Source organism: Lycorma delicatula, chromosome 4 (assembly GCF_047948215.1).
Source record: "Lycorma delicatula isolate Av1 chromosome 4, ASM4794821v1, whole genome shotgun sequence".
In the NCBI taxonomy this organism is placed as follows: Eukaryota; Metazoa; Arthropoda; class Insecta; order Hemiptera; family Fulgoridae; genus Lycorma; species Lycorma delicatula.
In genome coordinates this window covers 6,612,475-6,639,748 of record NC_134458.1, presented here as the reverse complement: position 1 = coordinate 6,639,748, position 27,274 = coordinate 6,612,475, and the positions used below count along the sequence as shown (strand labels likewise).

At 33.0% G+C, this 27,274-nt stretch overlaps 1 protein-coding gene across 5 annotated transcripts in view; it reads right to left on the bottom strand.

Moving 5' to 3' along the window:
* sstn (stepping stone) overlaps positions 1-27,274 on the bottom strand; it is a 134,306-nt gene that overhangs the window by 90,092 nt on the left and 16,940 nt on the right. For all 5 annotated transcript variants that reach the window (XM_075362224.1, XM_075362223.1, XM_075362222.1 and 2 more), the window contains 3 exons: positions 21,467-21,626; positions 17,466-17,572; positions 9,885-10,020 (listed from right to left, as the gene is read on the bottom strand). In XM_075362224.1, coding sequence (XP_075218339.1) covers positions 9,885-10,020; positions 17,466-17,572; positions 21,467-21,626 — 403 coding nt within the window. The remainder of the gene's footprint in view (positions 1-9,884; positions 10,021-17,465; positions 17,573-21,466; positions 21,627-27,274) is intronic.

Genomic DNA, 27,274 nt, shown 5'->3' with positions numbered 1-27,274 from the left:
TTTTTTGCGTAGTGTACCTATGTACTGTACTAAACCAGTGCTTATAATTGTTGTTACCATCTGTATTTCATCAGTAAAATCGCCCTACGTAAATACACATGATCTTTTTCATTTTACATAAAACCTAATCATTCTTCCTTAAATGAGAATTAGTTCCATTCCATATTCATGGTTTTCTGTGACTTTACAAACAGCGCATTTTTACAGTCTCTAACCCCCGTGAGTAAGGAGATTTTAATGTTTTTTTTTTCATAAGAAATAACTACTCAACAACTTTTACTTTTATGAAAAATGTAATAGTATTTTTTATTCCAAATTGTTTACTTTAATATCAATCTACTGCTCTGACATACATTTTTCTTGGTTGAGTACTGTTTTCTTTTTTATAAAAAAATTGTTCCTTCTGTACTAATAACAAAGTAAATGCAATAAGAAATAAATAAAACAGTTATGACAATAAAAGTGAGGTTGAAACAAATAACTTGCAACAGATGTACGTCAAGCAGACAGCATTTGAAATTTAACTGCAGTGCGTTTGGAAAGTCACGGTGCAGTGTGCTCTAGAATTTTGTGGAGCATTTGTTCTTTCGGCGTTAGGTTGGTTGCCCTGTGGGTTTGTTGGGTGTTGCTCAGTAATAAACCAAGACATCAGCTGTTGATATGTGATTGAACGTGCTTCGTTTCATGTCATTTTGTTTATCGAAATCGATAGTTGAGAGAAGTGTAATGGTTCTTTCAGTAGATAAATGCATTTTTCTTGTTGAACACGTCTTTTGTGAAGGTGACAAGTATACTAATTTAGTGAAGCACAAGTTTTCTAAAAAATGTCCAAATACCCCTGTTTCCTCACCACAATGCAGTTCAAACTCTTATCGAAAAATTTTGACCAACAGATTCTGTTGAAAATGCTGATCAAAGTGGAAGACCACCTAACTAAATGAATAGAAGCTACTATGGCCGAAAGTCCAACAAAGTCAATGCGTAAGTTAGCACATCATCAAGATATTGGGCTTGCTAACACACATAAAGCTGTAAGAAAAGAACTGAACCTTTTTCCCTACAAATTAATGTGTGTTCAAGAACTGAAACTACAGATCACGCCAAAAGACTAAATTATTAAATGACTAAATGATTTAAACATTTTATTGAGCAAAATTCCTTACATATCCTCAACATTATATTTTTTACAGATGAAGCGTAGTTTAATCTAGGAGGATATGTTAATTTAATTCACAGAATACATGATTGTGGTCAACAACTAACCCCCATGAATTACACAAAGCAAAAATTGGAGTCTGGGTTGGTGCGAGTAGAATGCGCATTGCGGGTTCAATCTTTTTTGAAAAAACAGTTAATAATCCTATTGTGCTGTTTCAACAAACTTCATTGTCAATTAACAGAAGTGGAAATCAATCAAGATTGGTTCCAACAGGATTAGCCTACCGGGCTGGTCTAGTGGTTAACTTGTCATCGCAAGTCAGCTGATTTTGAAGTCGACAGTTCTAAGGTTCAAATCCTAGTAAAGGTAGTGAACACGGATTTAAATACTAGATCGTGGATACTGGTGTTCTTTGGTTTTTTCCTCCTACTCCCCCAGACCGGACATTTTTTGGTTGGACGTTCTTTGGTGGATGGGTTTCAATTAACCACACTTCTCAGGAGTGGTCAACCTGAGACTGTACAAGACTACACTTCATTCACATTCATACATATCATCTTCTAAAGTAATACCTTACGAAGGTTCTAGAGGCTAAACAGAAAGATAGGTTCCAATAGGATTGTGCCACAGCATACACAGCTGCTAACAGGTCAATGGCTTTTTTTCAAAATGTCTTTGGTGAACGAATCATTTCAAGGGGTCTGTGGTTTACACAATCATCCGATCTGACTCCCCCGATTACTTTCTATGGGGGGGGGGCAGTGAAAGAAGCAATGTATCGCAACAGACCATGGATGACTGATGAATTAAAAACAACAATAATGGTATATGTATGAGACATCCCATCACATCAGATGATTAAAGTGCTTGAAAACAAATTAAGACGTGTGCAGTGTTTTATTAATGTTAAAGGAGGTCATTTTCAACACCTTTTATAAACTATTCCAGTTACTGTAATATCCATTTCTATAAAAATACAAAGTAATAATTAAAAAAGTTTTGTTATACTTCCATAATTCCAGTCCACAGCTACTTTCTGAACGCAAAGTATTTTTCAATGTAATAAAAAACTGAAGTCGATAGATAATAATCTAAATGAACCGAAGCTTTAAGTTTTATGAATATTAAATCTTGGAATGGTAGAATTAATTTACCGATTTAAAATATAAAATAGAGGGTGTCCGTAAAAGATCCCGACAGCTTTGATTAATATGAAAAAAATGTATTATATTACCTACAATTATGATTCTTCTGTAGTAAGAGATCATACTTTTAGCTTTTTACATGGTACAAAATTTATAAGCATTCAACATGTGCTCCCTCGTTAGCACATAAATTGTCTACATAGTAATCTAACTCGATTGCTAAATACAATGTAGCATACCAGCATCGATGTTAGTAAATGCAGTGGCAACTCTCATCTTCAAAACTTCCAAGTTTGATTCAAAGAAAACCTATACAAAGTTGAAAAAACCCTATATAAAGAAATCTGAAGGTGTTAAGTCTGGTGATTTTGGTGGCCAGGCTGTTGGACCCATCACGACTGATCCTCTGAAACTATGAATTTTTAAGTTCAGAATTTCACAAACAAATATAACCCTATATGGAAGGATCCACCTGGAAAATGATGTTAGGTTATAAATGTTGTAGCCAAGGATGGGAGAAATTCCCCAATGTATCAAGGTAAATATCAGCAGTCGGTCTGTTCATGAAAGAAAAACAGGTCAATTACTCTGACAATCGTCACACATTAACTTTAGACTGTTTCTACTGCATTTGACATTGAAATACGGGTTTACTGAGCCCAGATTTTGACATTTTATTTATCTTTACAAACAAATGAAGAGTAGCCTCATCAGAAAAAAAATTTTATTAAAATGACTGTCATCATCTTTCATCACAGTAATAGCAAAATTCTTACAAGCAATCCTATCTTCTTGTGCTATTACCTGCAGTAATTAAAGTTTGTAAGGATGCATTTTTAAATGTTTCCTTAAGATATTATGAGTAATCAAATGAGGAATATTGAATTTATGCCTGCTTATCATGTTGATTTGTGAGGACTACAAATAAATGCGTCGCACTCATTTGAGATTTTTTCAGATACACTCGGCAGGAAAGGTTAAACACCCATCACCTATCTTGTGTTAAGACTTCCCAAGATCTTAAACTTGCACAAATAGTAGGTCGTGACAGTGATGATCTGTTTATTGCATTCTAAAGTTACTTCAAACCACTGTATCTGACTTCATTCCTATAACCCAAAACTTTATAGGTACTCTCAGTCAATGAGCAATTTAAAAGTAATCAACAGCCTGTAACACCACTGCTATTACTATCTGGTGGTTATGAATGCAACTAAATTATTTAAATATAAATAAATTTTATTATTTCCCAGATCCAGTCATCATTATTAAAGAGTTTGGGTTATTGATTTTTTATTATTCGTTACTAGTATTGATATAATTTATAATTTTATAGTTTTGAAAATGTATGTATATTTTTGTGTGTGTGATTTGTATAATTAGAATTGTTTTCCATTTTTATATGCTATTATATGTTCTTGAAATTGCTTTTTAAATGTCCTGTTAGTCATGCCTATATAAAATTTATCATAATTATCAGAACCACACTTTATTAAAAATTTGTTATAAGACATCTTTGTTTTTTTATTAATCAACATGCTTTTTTACAAATAACATTTGTAACAAGTTTAATATTCTTAATCATTGTATTTAATTTATTATTTGTTCTTGATGCTATTTTATAGGATGAAGGTTGTTTTTTGATTATGCTGTATGTGGTTTTATAATTTTTTAGGGTATGTAGTACAAGTTATTTTTTAATTATTTTAATGTAAAGATTTTTTCATTTGAGTTTTTATATTTACATGTGAGCTTTTAAATCAAGTTCCTGATTATTTTTTCATTATAGCCATTATTAATAGCGATATATTTTATTGAATTCATCATTATTGTCTAAATATTTTAAAAAACTCTGCGAATCTTAATCCTATAAGCTGAAAACTTTTGGCAATGTGGATATATGGATTTCTTATTTATGAGTTATTATGGATAGTATTGGTTTTCTATAGATTTCTAATTGTAATTTATTTCCATTCTTTTTATACATATGTCTAAAAAATGTATTGTTATTGTTTTCTATTTCTAGTGTATGTATTATTTTTCTATGGAACTATTTAATTTTATCAGAATTATATCGTATTCATAACAGATTTGTTTGTTGTAGATTACCAAACACCATCCATGAATCATATACGTAACTTTATTTTATGTGTGTGTTTTTATGCTGTTAATTACTACACCTTCTGTAATTTGAATTAATACTTCAGCCATTATGCTACAAAACGGTGAACCTACAGTGAGACTTTCACCTTGTATATGGTAATAATTATTACAAGAGATAAATATTAAAAATTATAAAGCACGACTGCCAAAAAAAAACATTGCTGAAAAATATTGCTCTTTAATATAGGATAATTGAAGAGCATGTGAGCGAACAATTTTGTACACATATTTTTTCAAATTTTTTAAAACTATTTAAACATATATTATACACATACACACACACACACACACATATATATATATTTATATAGCCTATGACATTCCCGGCTAACGTAAGGATTCCAATGCGTCGTCATATATCTACATAAGTTCAGCCGTTGAGCTGCCACAGTGAAACAAACGTACATACATATATAAGCAATAACAATTATACTCCTTTTTGGGCAGTCATATAAAAACACTATTTATATGAATAAAACTGATCATTTGATCAATCAAATGATAGATTTGAAAACGTCTATTAGATGAGCGAGTCATTTTGAACAACTCGCATCTCAACACTTCATTTTGAACGATTCAGAAACCTTGTACCTCATACGTGAGATACAAGTTATTCAATAAAAGGGATTATTTGTTAATATTTAGCAATAAAGAACATGTATACATGATCAAACATACTGCCCAACTAAAAATCATGATTTTTTTTCTTAAATGTTTATAAACAATAAATAACAACAGAGGTAATAATTACAAAATAAATTAATAAATTTTATTACCGTAATTCATTCATTCAATATCGTAGCAGATTTTAAAACAACTATTTTCTACAAAAATAAATCGATACTGAGAATACTATCAATTATCCTTTTAGAATCGTATATATGACATTTCTGGTCTTGCAGTTACAATTAAACATAAATATATAAATATTTATATAGCCTGTGACACTCCCCGTAACATAAGGATTCCAACACGGTGTCATACATCTAAATCAATTAGGCCATTGAGCTACTACAGTGGAATAAACAAACATTCATACACCCTAAAAATATTGCACTCCTTTTTGGGCAGTCGTGTAAAAAGAAAAATAATTCTGATTTATTGTTAGTTATAACAGAATAGTTATTTATTTAATAAGTGATTAATTTATTTTATTTTTAAGCAATAATTTTTCTATTACTTTTATAATTTCTTTAAATGGATTATACTAGCCTGCCAAATTTGGCTTGTGGAATGTTTTTTTTAACTTTTGATAATTGATTCCTATGTATTTTTAGTGCTGAATCTGAAAATAACTTTCATTTTTTCCATCATATCAGGATTTTTCGCACATTTCAAAATTTTTCAAAAGTTGAGAGAATGAGATACTATAAAATAGATATAAAACATTTTTTTTATAATAAATTAATATAATATATTCACTTTTTTGGCTTATACTATGCAATCTTAAGAGCTATACAGTTGAGTGGTCTGAAAAGGAGAGCGGGGAGGTGGGTTTGGGTTGAAGATGATGAGATGGTGGGAGAACTTGCCCAACAGGTTGTGACTACACTTAACAAGATGTAACATGTTTATTGGCAGCTATCCGCGCCACTCGTTTACCATGCAACTACTATCAGTGCTGTTTCAACCATCAGCGTGTGTAAATCAAGTTTTTTTCTGTCCTCTGGGTTCAAACACGTTTTTGTCAGTGCAAAATATATTTTCAGGCCATAAAGCAAACTTCCATTTTCAAAATACCTTCAAGAGGCTACAAAAATTCTGCAGATTCTTTTTGTTATATTTGTGGTGAGTTAATGGTGGAAAGGCAAAAAAGAAATATAACAAGTTTCATTCAACAAGTGTATCATGTATTTCAGAGTGAAAATAGGAGATCCAGACAAAACTCAGACACCCCACTACGTTTACTACACGTGTGTTGAAGGACTTAGATGATGGTGAAAGAGAGAACAAGAAGTGTTCAGATCAGGACATGAAAGAAGTGGAAAAGAGATGTCAAGGAAAAAGGACTACTACAATGATGACTATTGCTGGATGTTACACAGAAATGAACCCTATAGAGAACATAGAAGGAAAAGCATGAAGCAGAATATAAGCTGTCCAAAGAAACTTCAACATATGGAATATAACTGTAAGGATTTTACACAGTTCATCATTAAGGGTCGGTGAAGAGGGGGAATGCTTTCCATAGGCATGACATACCACATAAAAATTAATTAAATAAATAAACTAATTATAAATATCACTATAATAGAAATTAAGTTAATTTTGTGGCAATTCTCATTAGAAATTAAGAGGTAAATGACCCCCCCCCCCCCCCAGTCCACCACTTAATTGTTTCAATATATGAATGCATAGTATAAGCCAAAAAGTTAATGTATTATATTAATTTATTATAAAAAAAAAGGTTTTACATATATTTTATTGTACCACATTTTTTTCAATTTTTCAACTTTTTACATATTTTGAAATTCATAATTTGTGAAAAATCCAGACATAATGGAAAAAATAAACATTATATTTAGATTCAGCACTAAAAAATTCATAAGAATCAATTATCAAAAACAAAACCACCGCAGGCTTTTTATTGGTTTAAACATCCTTGATATGATATGAATTTGTAATGTCATTGTGGTCCATATTTATTTGTTTTTATTTTTCAATTGCTTGGATGCATTTCTTATCTTACATGTGTTTTTTAGTTTTAAGCTTTTTTATAAAAATATGGTTAGAAATGTTATAAAAACATGCATTTATGTAATTGACTAAAGGTCTTATTGTAAAATTATCCTGAAAATGCTGGAGAAGATGGATTGTTATTTATATATTTTTTCTTTTCCTGAATTAATTCTTTACACTTATATAGTGTCATCTTAAGTTCGGCACTGAATTTATTTGAAAAGTCATATCTAACTTTGTTATAAAATTGTTTAGAATATTTCTATTTTATTATTGTACTCATTTTTTATGATGACTGGAACATTTAATTTATCTGCCATTACAATAACATAGTTTTTCCTACAAGTTTGTTTTAAATTATTGAATTTTTTATTAAGCTTATTATCATTATTTTTATTTCTTATACCATTAATATTTTTTTATTTTGTTTGCTACATTATTATGAATTAGATTTTTTTTTCATTTGGAAGAATATTATATAAATTTTTTATCCACGAGTACACAGTAGTTCTGAAAAGTTCCCCAACTAAATTTCTGTAGTCAATACAACTAGCGCCATTTCTCGGACAACCAAGGAACTATGTAGTACGATGTCTGACGAGTGTATGTACAAAATTTCATCATGTTGCATCACTCCAGACTCGAGTTATATTCGGCCACGTACATTGTGTTCAAGTGACCTTATGGAGCTCCCGATATGGAAGATCCCAACCCCGTAGGGGAAGACACCCGCCTTGTGACGCTTCTGGTTGCCACACCAATCCCCCGTTTCTAGCCCTGATGAGCCTTAACAGGAGTCATCTTTGGCCCTCTAACTTTTTACATCTCATAGTAATAAGCCAGGCCTCGATGTAAATGCCTTGGTAGACATTTGCATCAGTGATTTTTAAACTCAGCTTTTGCCTCATCCAGACATCTCAGCTTCACTGCAGGCCTCATCAGGACATCTTGAATGCCCTACATGGTTTCTCTCTGAACTAGCTAACTGAATTCGCAAAAGCACGAACCCCACACCTAGTTCTACATTTTATAGAGCCAATTTTGTAAATGTCTTATAACAATCAAGGTAATAGAATAATAAATACCACCAAAAATGTTTTTTTCAACAACAAAATTTAGTCCTAGTTCCCTTAGTGTTCTCAACATTCAGATCATATGCCTGACTTAGTTTCATTTGTGGATGCAACATGGAACAGAGAAGTGCAATAAAATTTTTTGTTCAACTTCAAAAATCTTTCATTGAAACTTATTTACGATACAGCAAGCATTCAGTGATGAAGCTACATCTCGTACTACAACATATATATGGTAGAAGCGATTTTAACATGGTAGAGAAGTCATTGAAAGACAACAAACAAAGCGGAAGCCTTCAACAGCTGTTCACGATGAAAACGTTGCAAAAGTGTGTGCAATCCTGCTCAAACAACCTCACCTTACCATTCGAGCCATAACAGAAGAGCTAAACATTGGTAAAAACACGGTACGTACAATTCTAACAGAAAAATGAAGCACCAAAAGGTATGCTCTTGTTTCATTCCACACTTCTTTACCGAAGAACAAAAACTGGTGCGTCTTTCTTGTACTCAAGACTTCGCTAAAACTGCCAATAGCAACCCAAATTTTTTACAAATAGTTATAACCTGAAGTCTGGTGCTTCATGTATCATCCGCAAATGAAGCATCAATCCGCTGCTTGGTTGAGTCCTGGAGCACAAAGACCGGTGAAAGTCAGGCAGCAAAAATCAAGAGTGAAATTGATGTTGATTGCATACTTCAACTCAAAGGGCCTGATTCATCATGAATTTGTCCCAACTGGTCAAACAGTGAATTCGAAATTCTATTTGGAAGTAATGAAACACGTAATGCGTTGCATTCATCGAATCTGGTCCGAGTAGCAGAATCCAGGCAGTGGGACTCTCTTGCACAACAATGCCTCAGAGCACACATCTCAACAGTTTTAACACATTATTATGCAGTAAATCAAATCACTGTCTTATCCCAACTGCCTTATTCACCCGATTTGGCTCTAGCAGACTATTTTCTGTTCCCGAAACTCAAGTTGAAGATGAAAGGCCGCTTTTCAACAACATTCCAGCCATCTAACAGGCTTGCACTGAGCAATTGAAGGCGATCCCACAAAGTGATTTCTTCAGAGCATTTGACGGGCTTTACCGTCGCTGCAATGAGTGTATAACTAGAGAAGGGTTCTATGTAGAGGGCTGATGTGAGTAAATTAGTTTATCTTTAAATCTGTATTTTTATTTAATTTAGTTTGGGAACTTTTCAGACATACTGTGTATATCTGTTATGGTAGTTTTTACATATTTCTTATAACTACTAGGATAATTATGATTTAATCCCAGTTTTAAAGTTTAATAATTTTTATTTAATGGTATATTGGGTAATTTAAATAAAATTTGCCAAAATCATGTTTTACATTTGTTTAGTTTGCTTTATTATCCATTTCTATTTATGAAACGTACACATGCACGCACGTGCATGTGTGTGCAAGTGTGCCACACATATTCCAATAAATTTCACATAAAAATTTTAGCAAATTTTCACATAAACCTATCCTTTACCCATGGAGTAGCACACCTACCTGTTCCTAATGCAATCTATGAAACATATAGCAATATGAATAAAAAATTGATTTATTTAAAAAGTAACAAATAGATTTAAATTCTTATATTGTTAATGTTGAAATGTAAAAGCAAAAGACTTTAGCTACAATCTTACCTATCCCTGTATCTATAATTGCAAATGGAGCGTTCATCTTCATTAATACTATGACCATGACCTGCATTAATATGCTGACTCCTTGACGGGTTCGGTGCAGTGTGGTACCATAGTCCATCATTAGCAGGATAGTAGCCTGTAGCAGAAGCACAGTACATTTAGTATTATATATAATTTATTCATGCATACCGATAAAAAGAATTATTTTATTCATAATAAAAATCAATCTTTAAAAAATTGCATCATCAATTTCTGAAGAAAACAAACACATATGCAGACACAAGGTACTGTTTTGAGAAAATACTATCAGCTTAAAAAGCAGTGTAAAATTTCTTAAAATTGAAAACTAAACAGTGTAGGGTAAGAAAGAATGATCTATCCATGAAGGAATCACAACATCACAGTACAGGACAACTTCATTTACTTGATAGCTCAGGGAAGCATCCTGGGCCATCTAGAACCTATCCTTTCACAAGCCCACAAGAAATCAGCAGGGGAGCAGAAAATGTTTAGATTCCTGAAATTTCCCCCAAACACAATTTTTTCGCTCAGAAATTTCCCCAAACTAAGGCGATGGTTTATTACATTTTACCGACCAATTTATTGTATGTGATGGATTATAAAATGAGAAGTAATACAAATACGTGGGTTGCAGATACTTAATTTATTCAAAAAATTATCTTATGAACAAGAAATACATTAATAATCACAACTCAACAAACATAATAGAATAATATTAGCTGTATTGTGATGACTTCAGGGGAAGATGAGCACTGAAAAGAGCAATGAAATAAAATAAATGTGTTAAGCATAATCTAAGAGACATGTTAAAAAAGATTACTACTTATTAAGCTAATTATTAGAATATAAATCAGCACCTGAGAGGTAAACAGTTGTAAATCCAATGGAGATCCGATGGAGTTACATCATTTACCTCTCAGGTGCTGAAATTTATCCTGTTTTATTTTTGGAACATACATAAATATTATAGGGCTAATAAGAAATCTGCCAATTCGATATCTGTAGGATTGTTTAACTATTTTGTTAAAGGTACAGTAATGAAAAATTGCTTTAATATTATGATAAAATTAATAATACTTCATAAAGTCAATTACCTGTAATGAGTGCAGTGGTGATTATCAGTTCAAGTCATTAAGAAAAGGCAGTCTTCCTTTATCTTTGTGGAGACTGTCAATGACTTTTGATGTTTTGAATATTTTTATATGATTGGTTGAGGAAAATCTTGTTAAATGGTAGTTTCCACCATTAAAGTGCCTGTCCAGAGATCTCTTTAAAAGGTGTAATGCATGATGAATGGGAGGACCATTCCATGAAATGAATACTTTTGAAAACAAAATGAAATGAAAACGCACAGTTTACGTCTTGCTTACTTTTAAATGTCGACATAGTTAATGTACAATTACGATGATTTATACTCATTATACTGTATCATATCACTTAACACTATTAGAAGTCACTTAAGTACTTTACTATTAAAAGAAAACAATATGTTTGCAGCCGGCCAACTAATAAAAATAAAGAAACACTATTGCCTACCCAAAATCAACTAAATGAATATTGCAGTAGAGAGGAGATGAGACACACTTACGGACACAACCACTGGTAACCAGAATGCGTCTTACCAGTAATGCATCCCTTGCCTGTCGTGTTTTGAGTCTATGAGTCATTGCTCACCAGGAATGATGTTGATACCTTTGTTCGCATTATGCCTGATGCTCAATAGGATGAATGTAACTTGTTAATGATCAATTATTCTAGTTAATAATTGTAAAAATGATGTGAATACATCAGTTGATATTTACGTCATGATTTCTATTTTTCATGAGTGGTAAAAATTTCCCTGGAAAGTCCAAATTTCCCCCAAACCACATTTGCATGTTCAAACATATTCTGCTCCCCTAGAAATCAGAGCATTTTTATCCATAGTAAAACCAGAATATTACTGATCAATAATTAAATAAAATACATACATTATTATAAGATTCCAAAAAGAGAAACTGTATTATAAGGTGTAAAGGCCAATTACACAAGGGATTGTCAAAAGTAAGACATTTCCTTGTTTCACCAAAGGCTTACTGTAAACTAGTTAGTATCTCCTGGCATGAAGTAAGAAACTACTGTTTCTTCTTTACCATTTTTCAAATCAGCAGCAATATCACGATAATTAATCCATACTGCTTTCTAAGGTCATCATACATTGTACACTCTTCAAGTAGATGCTTAATAGTGAGCCGTTTCATCACATTTACTACATTTTGGCCTTTCTTCACAGGTAAGCATATATGAATTTGTGATTTGTGTGTGACTGACTCTGAGTCACGGCAACACAACTTGTTCCCAGCAAGTTAGTTTAACATTCACTCTTCCATTTTCATAGAGCAATTTTGATTGCATATAATCTTCTCAATTCTATGCACCAAATGTTTCTGATAAGATTTGATAGATGATTTTTGAAGTCTGCCACTTGAATAGGAATTATATTCATATTCCATAAATATATACATATAAACGTGAATAATAAAAATCAAAAACCATCCTGCAGAATAACTGCAAATTCCCATAAGGTAAAATCCTACAAAGTTTATAAAACCATAGCAATACAATAATAATTAGGTAATTAAAAGCAAAAAAAGGACAATAAAATCGAATGCAATAAATTGTTTAAGTAACCAAACTATGTGGATCAGATGAACAATTCAGTCCCTTTTATTGCCAATTACTTGATGAATTACTCTGCTGACTTGTCTTTTGTCTGTTGATTTGATTCAAATTTGTATCAGCATATTTGTACGCTAAACTCAGATACCTTGTGACAGAATATTCAGATAGTCTTCTTACATAAAATAGTCAGAAAACTTTTATATTCCTCATCAGAATCTTTAATTCAATCTCCCAATCAGACAGTAAACCTCCATGCAGGTAATTCCTAATGAATTTAAAATCCATGAAAGTTCATTGATTCACAAGCGACTGAATGCCTAGCTCTGCACAGTTTATCATAAGAATTGCTGTAAACACCAGAAAAACTTTTGTAGACAGCTTCCACCATACTGAATGTAAAAATCTTTCATGATTCCAAATAGTCATACAGTATTCGACTGACAGAGGTACTAATACTTAATATAACAAAACACATGTACATGTATTTTGAAAATTTTGACAAAGCCATATCACCACACCAAATTTCTTCTAGCTACTATCAACATTGTTTCAATGTGCTGCACAAACTTGAACTTGTGGTCTAAAAGCATTCCCAGGTCTTTAACCACATAACTCTTTCAACTGGAATATTGGAAAAGACATACTATAAACCTGACCAGTTAGCTTTCCTGGTCATCATCATAACCCTCATTTTATCCAAATTTAGAGAAAGCCCATTTTTAACAGACCAAATCAACCCTCGTTTACAGCTTTCTGTAGAATCAAATGATTTTCTTGACCAAATATGTGTTGAAGATCTTTACAACAGCAAACATTAATAACTGACAACATTTATAAAAATAAGAAAAAGCAGCGATTCAATGTCTGAATCTGCAGAACACCAGAAGTTAATTTAAATTCTGTTTAGGTTGCACCTCTGAAGTTCACACAGAAACTTTGATCAGCAAGGTAAAATTCTGTCCAGTGCACAAACTTCGAAATCAAATACTTTCAATTTTTTTTAAGCAAGATATGATGCGGTACCTTATCGAAAGCCTTTTGAAAATTTAGAAAGGCAACATCAACTAAACCCTGCTTTTCCAATTGGACCTACACTTTTACTTTTAACAGAGGACAGATTAGTTGTCGTAGATCAACTGGCCATAAAAACATGTTGCTCTTCAGCTGTGGCAGGTTCTATACAAAAGAAAGGTTTTACAAACGATGGGAAGTACTCTGAGGGCAGAAATCAATCAAATGTTTTTTTTAAAATTCGTTTCATTAACTTTCTTTGAAATCGGGGACATTTCTAGCTTTATTCAAACTCAAAGGAAAAATGTCAAAGCTTAGACTTGCATTAAATACAGCAGCCAAGTAACGATAATAGATTAGAATCCTTTAATTATCAATGGTCATACATCAACTCCCACCACTGCTTTAACATTAACATTTTTAATTGCCAATTTGACAGCTTCTGTTAATAATAGGTACTTTTAGCTCAGTATAATCAAGAGCACAATGTCAATTCAAACCACCCGGTGGTATTTGATAAACAGACTGAAAATATACTCCAAATTTGTGGTAGATTTCAACAGGATTCACTATATGTTCATCATCAACTATCACTGTTGCTACGATATTCATAGTTACCAAATTTGGAAGGCCAAACTGTAATATCATTCTCAACCTGCACAGTATAATGTTTTTTATCTCTTGATACGTAATACTTGACCCTTCTCCATAATCTACTAAAAGTTTCATAATAAATCTATAAGCCATATTTATATTCAACATGAACTCATGTTCATGTTGAAGATCCTTAATTAAATCAGCTGGAAACTACTTCAGTTATTTCTTTTAAAGAGGTCTTTTCAGAGGGAGTTGTCCAACATAGATTTACTTAACACATCAGTTACGTTATCGACTGACTACCTTGTCAAGATTCTGAAAGTTACAAGGATTAAAATTTTCATCCTTAAACTGAGTAAAAAGTCCAAGGAAATCACCAGCTAGACAGAAGAAAGAACTTTTATGCTTACACATAATGAAGGTCAAGTCATAAACAGTTAATGCAAATGGGAAATTATTTACCTTAATTTAATTAATCTATACACAGCTTATAAAGAATATCCTCTGTCAGATTCGTAATAACAAAGTTCAAACTTTACTGTCTTAACTTATCTGCTCAAAATTCAAAAAATCTAAAAATTAAAATATTAAATATGCAATTTTTCTCGTATAAAATGTAGTTCTAGAAATATCTCTAATATTCCCGCTTAAATCCCAACATAAAAATTTATATCAAGAATATCACTGTAATTAGCAGCAATTCTATTCTGAATCACTGTATCTAGCAGAATCAACTCAATTTTGGAGGTCCCCCAAATAAGTACCCAAAAAAAGTTGTAAAAATTGTGATGAAAAATAATGATTACCATTGAGGAGCAGATTCCATCTCTTTTCAACCCAAACACACTCATTTGTCAACTCAAGATCATTTCTGCATATTGAATGAATTGTGAAGCAAAGATAACACCAACCATATAACTCCTATCAGATCTAAAGACCACATATACTCATATGGAAAACTCTCACCCTTCAAGTGGTCATCACAAATCCAGATCTCAGTAAAGGTAATAACATCATAAAAACTGTTGGACCGCTTGTTAATAGTTCTCCATTTTGGTTGAAAGACAACACATATATTAGTAATAAATACTTATTATTCTTTAGATGCCAACCCAACCTCCAATGGGTAAGCATTATCTAGCTCCATAAAATGACCATATCAACCTTTAGGCAATCCATAAAATGGAGATATAAGAACCCCACTGAGCCAAACAATAGCAAAATTTATTCCATGAGAGTCAACACTATTTATCAGAAAATAAAAAGAATTATACGTGGATTCTCAATCTTTGATTGGTTCACATCAAAAACTCTGTTAATCAAATCAGCCAGTTAGAAACTTAAAACACAAAAAGAGTTTTCTTCCTTGCAGTGCCTAATTCTGAATTAGAACTACTCTTGCCAAATTCAAGAAGTATTTTAGGTGAATCTGATATAAACTTACTTTTATTAATTCTATAGGGTGAGAATTAATAAAATTAAGAAAAGTTATTCTCTTAATAACTTCCCTCAATTTCCAGTATAAAATCAGCAGTCTGTTTCTACATGCAAGGATTTATCTACTATATTAGACAAATTAACAGATGGTAACACTTCTGCACAAACCATGTTGAACAGAGGGCAATGAGACTTCTCCGCACGTGGCTTTATTTTTCAGTGTCATTTATCTTCCTAAGGTTTTGAAGAATTTTCTACCTGGTCAGCAGCACTACTAGACAATGGACCAAAAGCCTAGGTCATAAACCTCACCATACTGCATTTAATTGTAGCTAGCATTTTTCTCCTTAACCACTAAAAACTCATCCCTCAAGGCAGAGATCTCATTCAAGAGTTTTTGTAAGACTGTCAAACTTCACATCTGGTATATTTTGTAATACTTGCACGTCAATGAGACTGTTAACAAAAACTTTATTTTTCTTTTTATGAGCAATATCATGGTCGTTGTTCTCCTTAACATTATCAACGAGAAATGCACCATCAATTTCGTTATCGTCTTATACAATTAACAGAAGTACTGACATCATTTATAACCCTTGTACTCAAACAATTACAACATTCATAAAAATTATTCTCTTCATTTATATCAATCTCGTTATCAAATACAGTCTTTATCGCTTTAAGATACATCACTTGAAATCTCTTCCAGCACATTTTATACTTAAGGAATGTCTATCTGCCAAAAAATTACCACGAAAATAAAACAGATAACTTTGCTAAATGACATATTGAAAACCTTTAAAAATAAAAATAACTACGGGCCAACTACAAGAAAGTAATATAATAGAATTAATTATCAATATTGTTAGGAACTCATTAAAAATATTAGAAAATGTTAAATAAGTGATTTACAAAAAAAAAAAATTAACTTGAAAAAAAATAAAAGGTATGTAGTGAAATGAACTCCTAATGTCTTAATAAAATAAGTATCTGTAGCTTGGAACCCAGACTGTACTGGCCTAAACCACACTCTAGAAGGGACCACAATTGCCCTGCCACAGATCAAAAAATTAGACTGCACCAATCAACAGCAACTGAATAAGAAAGTAAAATAAAAAAGAAACAAGGTAAAAGAAATAAATATGAGTAAAAAAGAAATAAAAAGAATTTTTTAAAAATCAATGCTGATAATCAAACTAGTTACAACCATGCACTGTTTACCATCTTAATATGACTGCCACTAACTGGTCAGCTACCAGGAGATGAGAATTTTAATGGGCAAAAACTGCTCTTAAATGATCAATATTCAAGTTATTTAGCAATAACCAACAGTTCAATAACAATCAGAATAAAATTTTAAAGAAAAAGAATGATAAATTAAAAACACAAAACATTAAGTAAAGTTGTTAATAATGTCTACTTAATTGTAAGATCAAGATTAGTCAAAAACAAAAACATTCCCATACACTATCTGCATGTAACCAAAAAAAATAATAATAAAAATTAAACTAAAAGTATCATCAAGGAGCACAAAGTCACTTAACAGCAACAAAACAACCACCTTCCAAAATGCCATCAAAAATTGCTTTTTCCTTTTGATTGATTGGTGGAATGATGAAAATAAATAATCTAATATAAATAAATCATTCTAATATATTAGCAAAACCTATTTCTATTATAAATTGGATTACATTTTTTTTCTTTATATTAGCTACTAATACTGAAATTTTTATTTTGTATTAAAATTATTGCTAAAACTTTGTAATTGCACATATGCCTATAATGTAACATGTGAATAACAAAATAAATAAAATATGTCCACTTAAAAAAATATTTCAGTAAGTTATCACAAACCTTGCTCTCTGTCAATATGGTTAACAGAGCTTCCAGAACGAACATCCGGTGATGTACTGGGATGATACTGCCATGTATATGCATTCGCATGACTCCTTATAGTTTGTCTAAAAATAAATTAAAATTTATTTAATAATAGAATACCTCAGTTAGACTGTTAATAGAATATTAATTTTAAGTCATTTTTGCCTTTTAAATAAATTGTCTGAAATCACAGATCTGGAGAACTGCAGTTGAAAAGAAAGTTCAGATTATTTCTAAAACTCAAAAAATAAAATAAGTTCAATAAAAAATCACTTTTTCTACTTATTAATTCTCTTTTTCATGCATAATAAAATAATCACATCGTAAGAATCATAAGAATCTTTCTAATGTAGGAGGTGGAAGCCTTGGATAAGTAGGTATTCAATTGTGGTTGCAAATCTTGTATTATTATGTTAAGATTACTAGGCTTTGAGTACTGCACAACTCAAAGCTAAAGACAACTACAGCCACATCTTCTAAAGAAATGTATCATACAGTCCACATCCCTTAATCATAATCTTATGAAATCTCAGATAAAACAATCCTCTGACTGGATCTACAACTGGGGTTTATGCAAAAGAAAGTTATCAGTAAGCACAAGAACCACAAATTTCTTGTGAGTTCACTCAAATGTCAAACATTTTTAAAAGAGCAAGAAGGATACTAAATAATTAAAAACAAGGATGAGATGGATTAAGGTCTGATATAAAAATTAATAATATTTTGAATGAAAGAAAATCAGAACTTTATTTATTTCTGGCTGCCACATTAGAAGAAGGAAAGGAAAAGAAAGTGAAGGATTACAGATTAAATAAAAGTTAAAAAGAAAATAGGGTTTTGAGAATTTTATGCAAAAATATAAACAATTACAAAATATAAAGGCAAACATCCCTTTTACATATCATAAACAAGGAATGTATAAAAAAGTGATGACAGAAGATATTGTGGATAACCTGATACAATAAAATTGCTGGATGAGCACAAAAAGCATGTGTGTATCCAAGTGCTACATACACAAAATGCTTTAATGGCTGACTCATCTTACCAAATGTTTTTCAAACATTGATATAAAGAGTTGAAGAAATTTTAATGGTATGTCTGCAAAAATTACACTAGAGGTCGTGAAAAAAAATACCTTACCTATAGTGAATTCTAATCAAAGTCAAAGACTCTCAGTTGTGTGACTCCACACTTAATAAGATGCTGGCTCCAGCATCTTATACCTACTTGACCAAGTTTTACATTCGCATTCATATACTTTTAGGTAGAAAAAATACATTGTCATATATACGTTTTGGATAGACCTCATATAACAAAATGCTTGATTTATTGTCACAGTTTTAAACTATAAGATGCTATGATTTCAACAAACTTTTTTTTATTCTGCTTTGCAAAAAAATAGAATATAAAAATTCACTAAATTTTTTAATTCACAATTAAAAAAATGATTAGTCTTGTTTAAAAAACTAACAAGGGAATATGTGTTATCACAATTCTACTCCTGCAGGAAGATAACTCTCTGGTCATTCCATAGAATTTCAGCAAAAGGTGGATGCATAGCCATTTCAAATTCTTTTCATATATCCACCTTAAACACGGTAAAATCAATATGTACAAAATTTTTATTTTCTCGTATTTCCCATATATAGCATATTCAAATTTGAAAACACTAATTTTTTTTATGAACTACATTTTTTCAATCATTTATTATTTTTTTTAACCTATAAGGCATTTTCTGATCTAAAAAATTTAATGCCTGCACATTTTAAACAGCTGAAGTTTATCTTTTAATTAATTCTAGGTGATTAAGTCATTTTATAAAAAATTGTTGAAATTACAGTAAAATCTTTTCTAGCAGGTGAGAAGGAATAATACTATGATTTTCCCCTCGGTTAAACAACTGTTTCAGAGATACTGCCACCAAAATGTTGTTTTTCCATCCCCTTTCAGAGATGTACGATTCTAAATTTTGAATTTTTTAAATACGTAATAAACAATACATAGTATTTAATCTATGTAGTTTTGAATACTAAAACATTTTAGTTATTGTAAAGAATATGCAAATGACATTTTATGAGTACGGCTACAATTAGCAAAGAATGTGACATTGATGAATATTTAAGCCAAAAAATCATCACGCTATTCAAAATAATACGTCATTAAAATATCAGTGTACTTAGTAGCCTAAAGGACACACCAGAAATTCTGCCACCTTGAAAATATCAAACATCAAATTTACAACAAAGTACAACCTTCATATCACAGTCTGGTTTGTATGCACAAAAATGGCGATTACACTGTGTCACACCTACCTAGTGAACTTAGGTACCATTCCTAATAAACAGCACATATATTTACCTACTGTGCTGGTATCAGATACAAAATATTCTGATGAAAACTGTACCACCTGAAAATAAATTATTATTGATAAAATTATAAAGCAGGAAAACAGGAAATTTGCAAATAATTTTAACGAAAAAAGGAATATTTTTAAAATACATTTTTAAATGAAAAGTATTGTACATGTTATGCCATTAATGAATTTATTTACTACATTCTAAAGACCAAAAGTTAAGGTGTAGTGTAGGCCACTTCCCCACTTACACATTCTGCCAGTTTGAATTACAAATTCTGCGTAGCATGACATAATACCTCAACAGAGATATTGGCAATTTCCTCTTCAATTTTAAATTCAGCAATGGTTGTAGGACAAATGTGTAGGCACTTGAAATTGACCCAACAGAAATATAATCAGAAATTGTGAGGTTTGCAGACCTTGGAGGCCATGTGTTTTCACCATATCTTAAAATTGTTCGATATCTTAACAATCTGTCACTGACTGCATGTGATATAACTCAAAACCAAATGATTTCAATTTCAACTAGCGAAAAAGTTTCCAATTTGAACGCTAAAAAATTTGTACCATGCTAACAAACCAATCAAACATTACAGCAATTGCAATACTCTCTTAATTGTTAAAAAAGTAAGGACCAATGACACCATGTGATGACAACACACCATACTGAAAGTAACTTTGGTGTTCTGTAATGGACGGCAGTGTACTAATAAAAATTTATTTTCCTATCCCCAACAGAAATTCTATTTGTTTACAAACTGTTTGAGGTGGAAATAGACTTCAATGAACATCCATACATTGTTGATGAAATCAGCACCCTAGTTTACCTTCACCAATGTTTATTCACAGAATTACTGATGCAAGAAGTGGTCTCTGGGTTTAAATTCTTTAACTGTATAGATGTAGAGGCCCAACTTATGCAGTATTTTTTGTACACTTCTATGGATTAACTGTAAAAGTAAGGCATGTAGATGGACTGAATAACAAAGGCTTCTGACAATAGCTTAATGAACCGCCTCAATATTCTCTGGTGACGAGAAGTTCATACACCATCTGGTGGTATCTTTTTCAAGGTCAAACCAATTTCTTCAAAAATATGAAAAAACAGTTTAATTGCAAAATGTGACAAGTTCTTGACATCCTTAAATAGTAATAACACAAAAATTCCCTTTGTGCAACCACTAAACCATCATTTTTGTAAAAAAGATTTAACAACAAAACCACATTTACCACTACACTACTGTTCCATGATTACTAAATGACAAAATGTTTTAAATAAACTCACATCTGCCTCACAGGCCTGCCAACATGATCTATAAAATTTCCCTGTGCCATCCTAAATAAAGAAAACATGCCTAGGTAAATGAAAGTAACGAAGAATAATATAACATATGATAATACCTCTTTTTATAAATCTTTATGTAACAGATATCTATGTGATTTATACTGTTTATTGTAACAAATGCAAACCTGATCAAGAAGATAGTGATATTAAAAAATTCACGATCCTTTAAAATCAGTACTGAAATCTAAATAAGTAATCTTTACATTAATTTTAAAAAATAATAAAGGATAATCATCAGAATTGAAAAGGATAAATAAAAACACTTTTAAATTATACCTGTGAGGTTGATGAGGATCATAGTAACGCTGTACACTGTTATATGTATGTGAATGTCGCAGGACACCACGATCAGATATTGAAAGACTTAATGGTTGATGTTGATGTAACTGGTGCTGACTGCTACTACCACTTTCGATTCCATCACAACAATCACCATCTAAAAAGTAGAATAATAGATTGTATAACTGAAATAAATTTTTTAAAAGTCGCATACAAAGTTTGATAAAAAAAATACACAGAATTTTTTTATTTCCTGGGATGTATAAATCCATTTGTTATAATTTTTTTTTGTTGTGTTGATACACTTGTCCCCAACATATATTTACATTGGTAGCCATATTGATCGCTCAGTTTATTGTTGGCTATTGAAAAGAATACATGTGTTTTCATATGGTCAGCGATTTTTAACATGTGGAAAAATGTACACTGAATTTGCTTTATGAATGAAAGACAGTGCAGCACCTCAATAGAAATGTTGAATGTCTTATATGAACAAAACAAGTGTTTACAAGTAGTGCAAACATTTCCAAGAGGGTTGTGAAGATGACGAGCGCCCAGGATGTTCCAGCACATCAACAACTGATGACTACGTCGAAAAAGTGAAGAAAATGATGGACAATCACCGAGTTATTATTAGACAGGTTGCTGATGATATTGGGATATCATCTGGTTCATACTAACAATTTATTAGGAAGTTTTGATCATGAAATGTGTGGTAGCAAAATTTGTTCCAAAATTGTCAAATTTAAACCAAAAGCAGTGCTGAATGAACATTGCTCAGGAGTTGGTGAATGAAGTAAATGACAATTCAAAACTGCTGAAATGAGTCATAACTGGTGATGAAAAATAATGTTTGGGTATGTCGTCAATACTAAGGCCCAATCATCCAAAAGGAAACTTCCTGAAGAGCCAAGGCCAAAAGCTCGTCCAGATCAATTGAATGTGAAGGTTCTGATCACTGTGTTCTTCAATTTCAATGGCTTAGTGTATCATGAGTTCTTGCCACCAGGTTGTACAGTCAATAAGGAGTACTACCTGTAAATTCTATGCAGTTTGCAGGAAGCAATCTGAAGAAAATGCCCAGATTTGTGGTGAAAAATTTAATGGTAATTGCACCATGGTAATGCACCTGCTCCCACTTCACTGCTTGTTTATGAATATTTGGCCAAAAACAACAGCATTATGATAGCTCAGCCTCCATGTTCACAAAAAATGGGCCCTTAAAACTTCTTCCAATCCCCAAGCTGAAAAGATCATGAAAGGACAACATTTTGCCAACATTGAAGAGACAAAGACAGAATCGCTGAAGGAGCAAAACACCACACTAAAAAATGTGTTCCAGAGGTGCTTGAAGATTGGAAAAAGCGCTGGCACAAATGTATTATCTGAAAGGGAGTACTTTGAAGATTACAAAATCAATATTGATGAATGAATAAAGAAGAGTTTATGAGAAAAATTAAATTGCGCTTATTTTTTTTTTTTTATCAAACCTCATATAGTAAAATTTTATGTTTTTTAGTGAATGAGGAAAAAAATTTTATTTAGCATTTTCCCTCAAAAAAAATGGTATTTGATTTGCATGGCATTTCTCCTGCCACTGCCCCATTTGGTCGCCCTAAAGCATAAGACTGTGCCACAAATGGCTACTGAGCCTCAAATCAAAGCCAGGAACCTCTAATTGCTTAACGAGGCAGAACAACCGCCGACTTTCTCTTCCGAACTGGGGGAAAGTTACATTGACGTCACCTTGGTGACGGGCAATCTGCTTAAGTGTACAAGTAGTTGGACTGTTTGGCCCGAGGCCAGTGCGAGTGATCATAGGCTTATAACCTATGAGATCGCTTATGGTGGCTATCCAAAAGCTCCAGATTCGGGTCGCTATAAGGGGCTGGATCAGGAAAGGCTGCGACACGAGTGTGCGGCTGCCTTACAGAAATGGAATGGTGCATGGAAAACAGAGAAGAGGTGGAATTGATAGCTGAACAATTTGGCCGGGCCATCAAGATTGGCTGCGATACGGTCCTATGGCAGCCTCGGCCAATGGACGGACCCTTAGGTAGTGGCCAGTCTGCTGATCAAAGAGTGCCTGGAGCTGTCATGACCGCAGCTTCCAGGGAGCCATCTGTTAAACGCAGACGGAAACCCAGGAGAAAGTGGTGATCATCTGACCTTAGCATGCTGCGCGCAAGAAGCAAGAAGATACAATGTCATCCCCTAACGGAGATTATCATTGATGACGTGCATGCTGAGGGTCTGCGGATCTACTACTGCACCCGTAATGAGTATGTTTATGCAATCAAGGAAGCCAAAATCAAGTTTTTGCAAGACTCCATTCATGAGTTGCAGCGAAATCCCTGGCAGCTCGAAATCATGTTACCAGCCAAAGCCATTGCATGTGCTGTCCAGTGTTCGACGTGGATTTGGTGGTTGTGACCACACTTTAACTTCTGTGGCGACTTACCAGGCGTTCCTGGATACTCAGTAGGGTGAAGCAGAAGTCGGCACTAGGGCGGATGAGACACCATTCCCTGTCATACGGCGTGGAACCTGTAGACATAGGCCGAGTGGTTTCTCGAATGGCACTAAGAAAGGCACTGGGGATTGACTAACTTGACCCGAATATTTTCTATCTTCTGCTGCCTGTCATAAGAGAGCTGCTAGACAGGCTGTTCTCAGGGTGCCTAAACTGGGGTTGCTATCCGACTTGTTGGAAGGTGGTTTTGGTGAGAGTGCACTTAAAATCAGGAAAGGATCCAAGGTCAGCAGTTATGGACCCATCAGCCCCTTGCCGGTAATCAGCAAGTTTCTTGAAAGGCTGGTTATGGAAGGCTCTGGGAAAATATCGATCTGAACTCACTTCTAAATTGAGGACAGTATGGCTTTATGAAAGGGGTTGGCATCGAGGATTGTATCTTAAATGCGCTTGCTGAGGTGGAAAGCACCAACTGTAAGTATATTTTAGCTACTTTTATTGACATAGAGGCAGCATTTCCTACCTTGTGTTGGAGTTCTGTTGTTTAGGAGTTGGAACGCCGCAATGTTCTCATGAATCTCCTCTATGAATCATGAGACCTTGCCGTGGGTGAGGGGGCTTGAGTGCTCAGTGATACAGGGTAACTGGACCGAAGCTGCAACCATATCGGAGAGGTATATGTTGAGAGCCAGTCTAAGGAATGTTTCCTGAAAGAGGGCAGCAGCTTTTCAGATGTTGTTAGGGGCATGAGTCAGGACGACTTAATGGCCATATCAACATCACTCAATCCTCTGAGTACTGCGCAGCTGAAAGCAATGGAAAACTACAGCTACTTTTTTCCAAGAAAATGTACCTCTCTGCATTTTCATATAGCAATGAAAATTCCTTGGTAAAATATTGCCTTCCTTGGTAAAATATTCCGGAGGTAAACTAGTCCCCCGTTCGGATTTCCGGGTGGGGACTACTACGGAAGGGGTCACCAGAAAATTAAAAAGTAACATTCTACAAGTCGGAGCGTGGAATGTTAGAAGTTTAAAAAAGGTTGGTAGGCTAGAAAATTTAAAAACGGAAAAGGATAGGATTAATGTGGATGTAGTAGGAATTAGTAAGGTTCGATGGGAAGAGGAAGGTGACTTTTGGTCAGGTGATTTTAGAATAATTAACTCAGCTTCAAATAATGGGCAGGCAGGAGTAGGATTCGTAATGAAGAAGAAGATAGGGAAAAGAGTAGAGTATTTCAAAACGCATAGCGATAGAATCATTGTAATAAGGATAAAATCAAAACCTAAACTGACAACGATTGTTAACATCTATATGCCTACAAACGCCCATGATGATGATGAGGTAGTGTATACGAAGAGATTGATGAAACAATTAAACACGTAAAAGGAGATGAAAATTTAATAATAGTTGGAGATTGGAATGCAAGCATTGGAAAAGGCAAGGAAGGAAATATAGTGGGTGAATATGGGCTGGGCAAAAGGAATGAAAGAGGGGACAGACTTATAGAGTTTTGCACGAAGTATAATTTAGTAATTGCCAACACCCAATTTAAAAATCATAATAGAAGAATACACGCTTGGAAAAAGCCAGGCGATACTGCAAGGTATCAGATAGATTATATCATGGTTTAGCAAAGATTTAGAAATCAACTCGTTGACTGCAATACTTACCTTGGAGCAGACATTGATAGCGACCATAATTTGGTGATACTGAAATGTAGATTGGGGTTTAAAAACCTGAAGAAAAGGTGTCAGATGAATCGGTGGAATTTAGAGAAGCTTGAGGAAGAGGAGGTAAAGAAGATTTTTGAGGAGGACATCGCAAGAGGTCTGAGTAAAAAAGATAAGACAGAAAATGTAGAAGAAGAATGGGAGAATGTTAAAAAGGAAATTCTTAAATCAGCAGAAGCGAACTTAGGCGGAACAAAGAGAACTGGTAGAAAACCTTGGATTTCAGACGATATATTGCAGCTGATGGATGAACATAGAAAATATAAGAATGCTACTGATGAAGAAAGTAAAAGGAACTATCGGCAATTAAGAAATGCGATAAACAGGAAGTGCAAACTAGCGAAAGAAGAGTGGATTAAAGAAAAGTGTTCAGAAGTGGAAAGAGAAATGAACATTGGTAAAATAGACGGAGCAGAAAATTTTTGGGTACATAAATTAAAATCTAATAATGTGTTAAACAAAGATGGTACACCAATATATAATACGAAAGGTAAAGTCGATAGATGGGTGGAATATATTGAAGAGTTATATGGAGGAAATGAATTAGAAAATGGTGTTATAGAGGAAGAAGAGGAAGTTGAGGAGGATGAAATGGGAGAAACAATACTGAGATCTGAATTTAAGAGAGAATTAAAAGATTTAAATGGCAGAAAGGCTCCTGGAATAGACGGAATACCTGTAGAATTACTGCACAGTGCAGGTGAGGAAGCGATTGATAGATTATACAAACTGGTGTGTAATATTTATGAAAAAGGGGAAGTTCCATCAGACTTCAAAAAAAGTATTAGTCATGATACCAAAGAAAGCAAGGACAGATAAATGTGAAGAATACAGAACAATTAGTTTAACTAGTCATGCATCAAAAATCTTAACTAGAATTCTATACAGAAGAATTGAGAGGAGAGTGGAAGATGTGTTAGGAGAAGACCAATTTGGTTTCAGGAAAAGTATCGGGACAAGGGAAGCAATTTTAGGCCTCAGATTATTAGTAAAAGGAAGATTAAAGAAAAACAAACCAACATACTTGGCGTTCATAGACCTAGAACATTCGATAACGTAGACTGGAATAAAATGTTCAACATTTAAAAAAAATTAGGGTTCAAATACAGAAATAGAAGAACAATTGCTAACATGTACAGGAACCAAACAGCAACAGTAATAATTGAAGAACATAAGAAAGAAGCTGTAATAAGAAAGGGAGTCTGACAAGGATGTTCCCTATCCCCGTTACTTTTTAATCTTTACATGGAACTAGCAGTTAATGATGTTAAAGAACAAGTTAGATTCGGAGTAACAGTACAAGGTGAAAAGATAAAGATGCTACGATTTGCTGATAATATAGTGATTCTAGCCGATAGTAAAAAGGATTTAGAAGAAACAATGAATGGCATAGATGAAATCCTACACAAAACTATCACATGAAAATAAACAAGAACAAAACGAAAGCAATGAAATGTAGTAGAAATAACAAAGATGGACCACTGAATGTGAAAATAGGAGGAGAAAAGATTATGGAGGTAGAAGAATTTTGTTATTTGGGAAGTAGACTTACTAAAGATGGACAAAGCAGGAGCAATATAAAATGCCACATAGCACAAG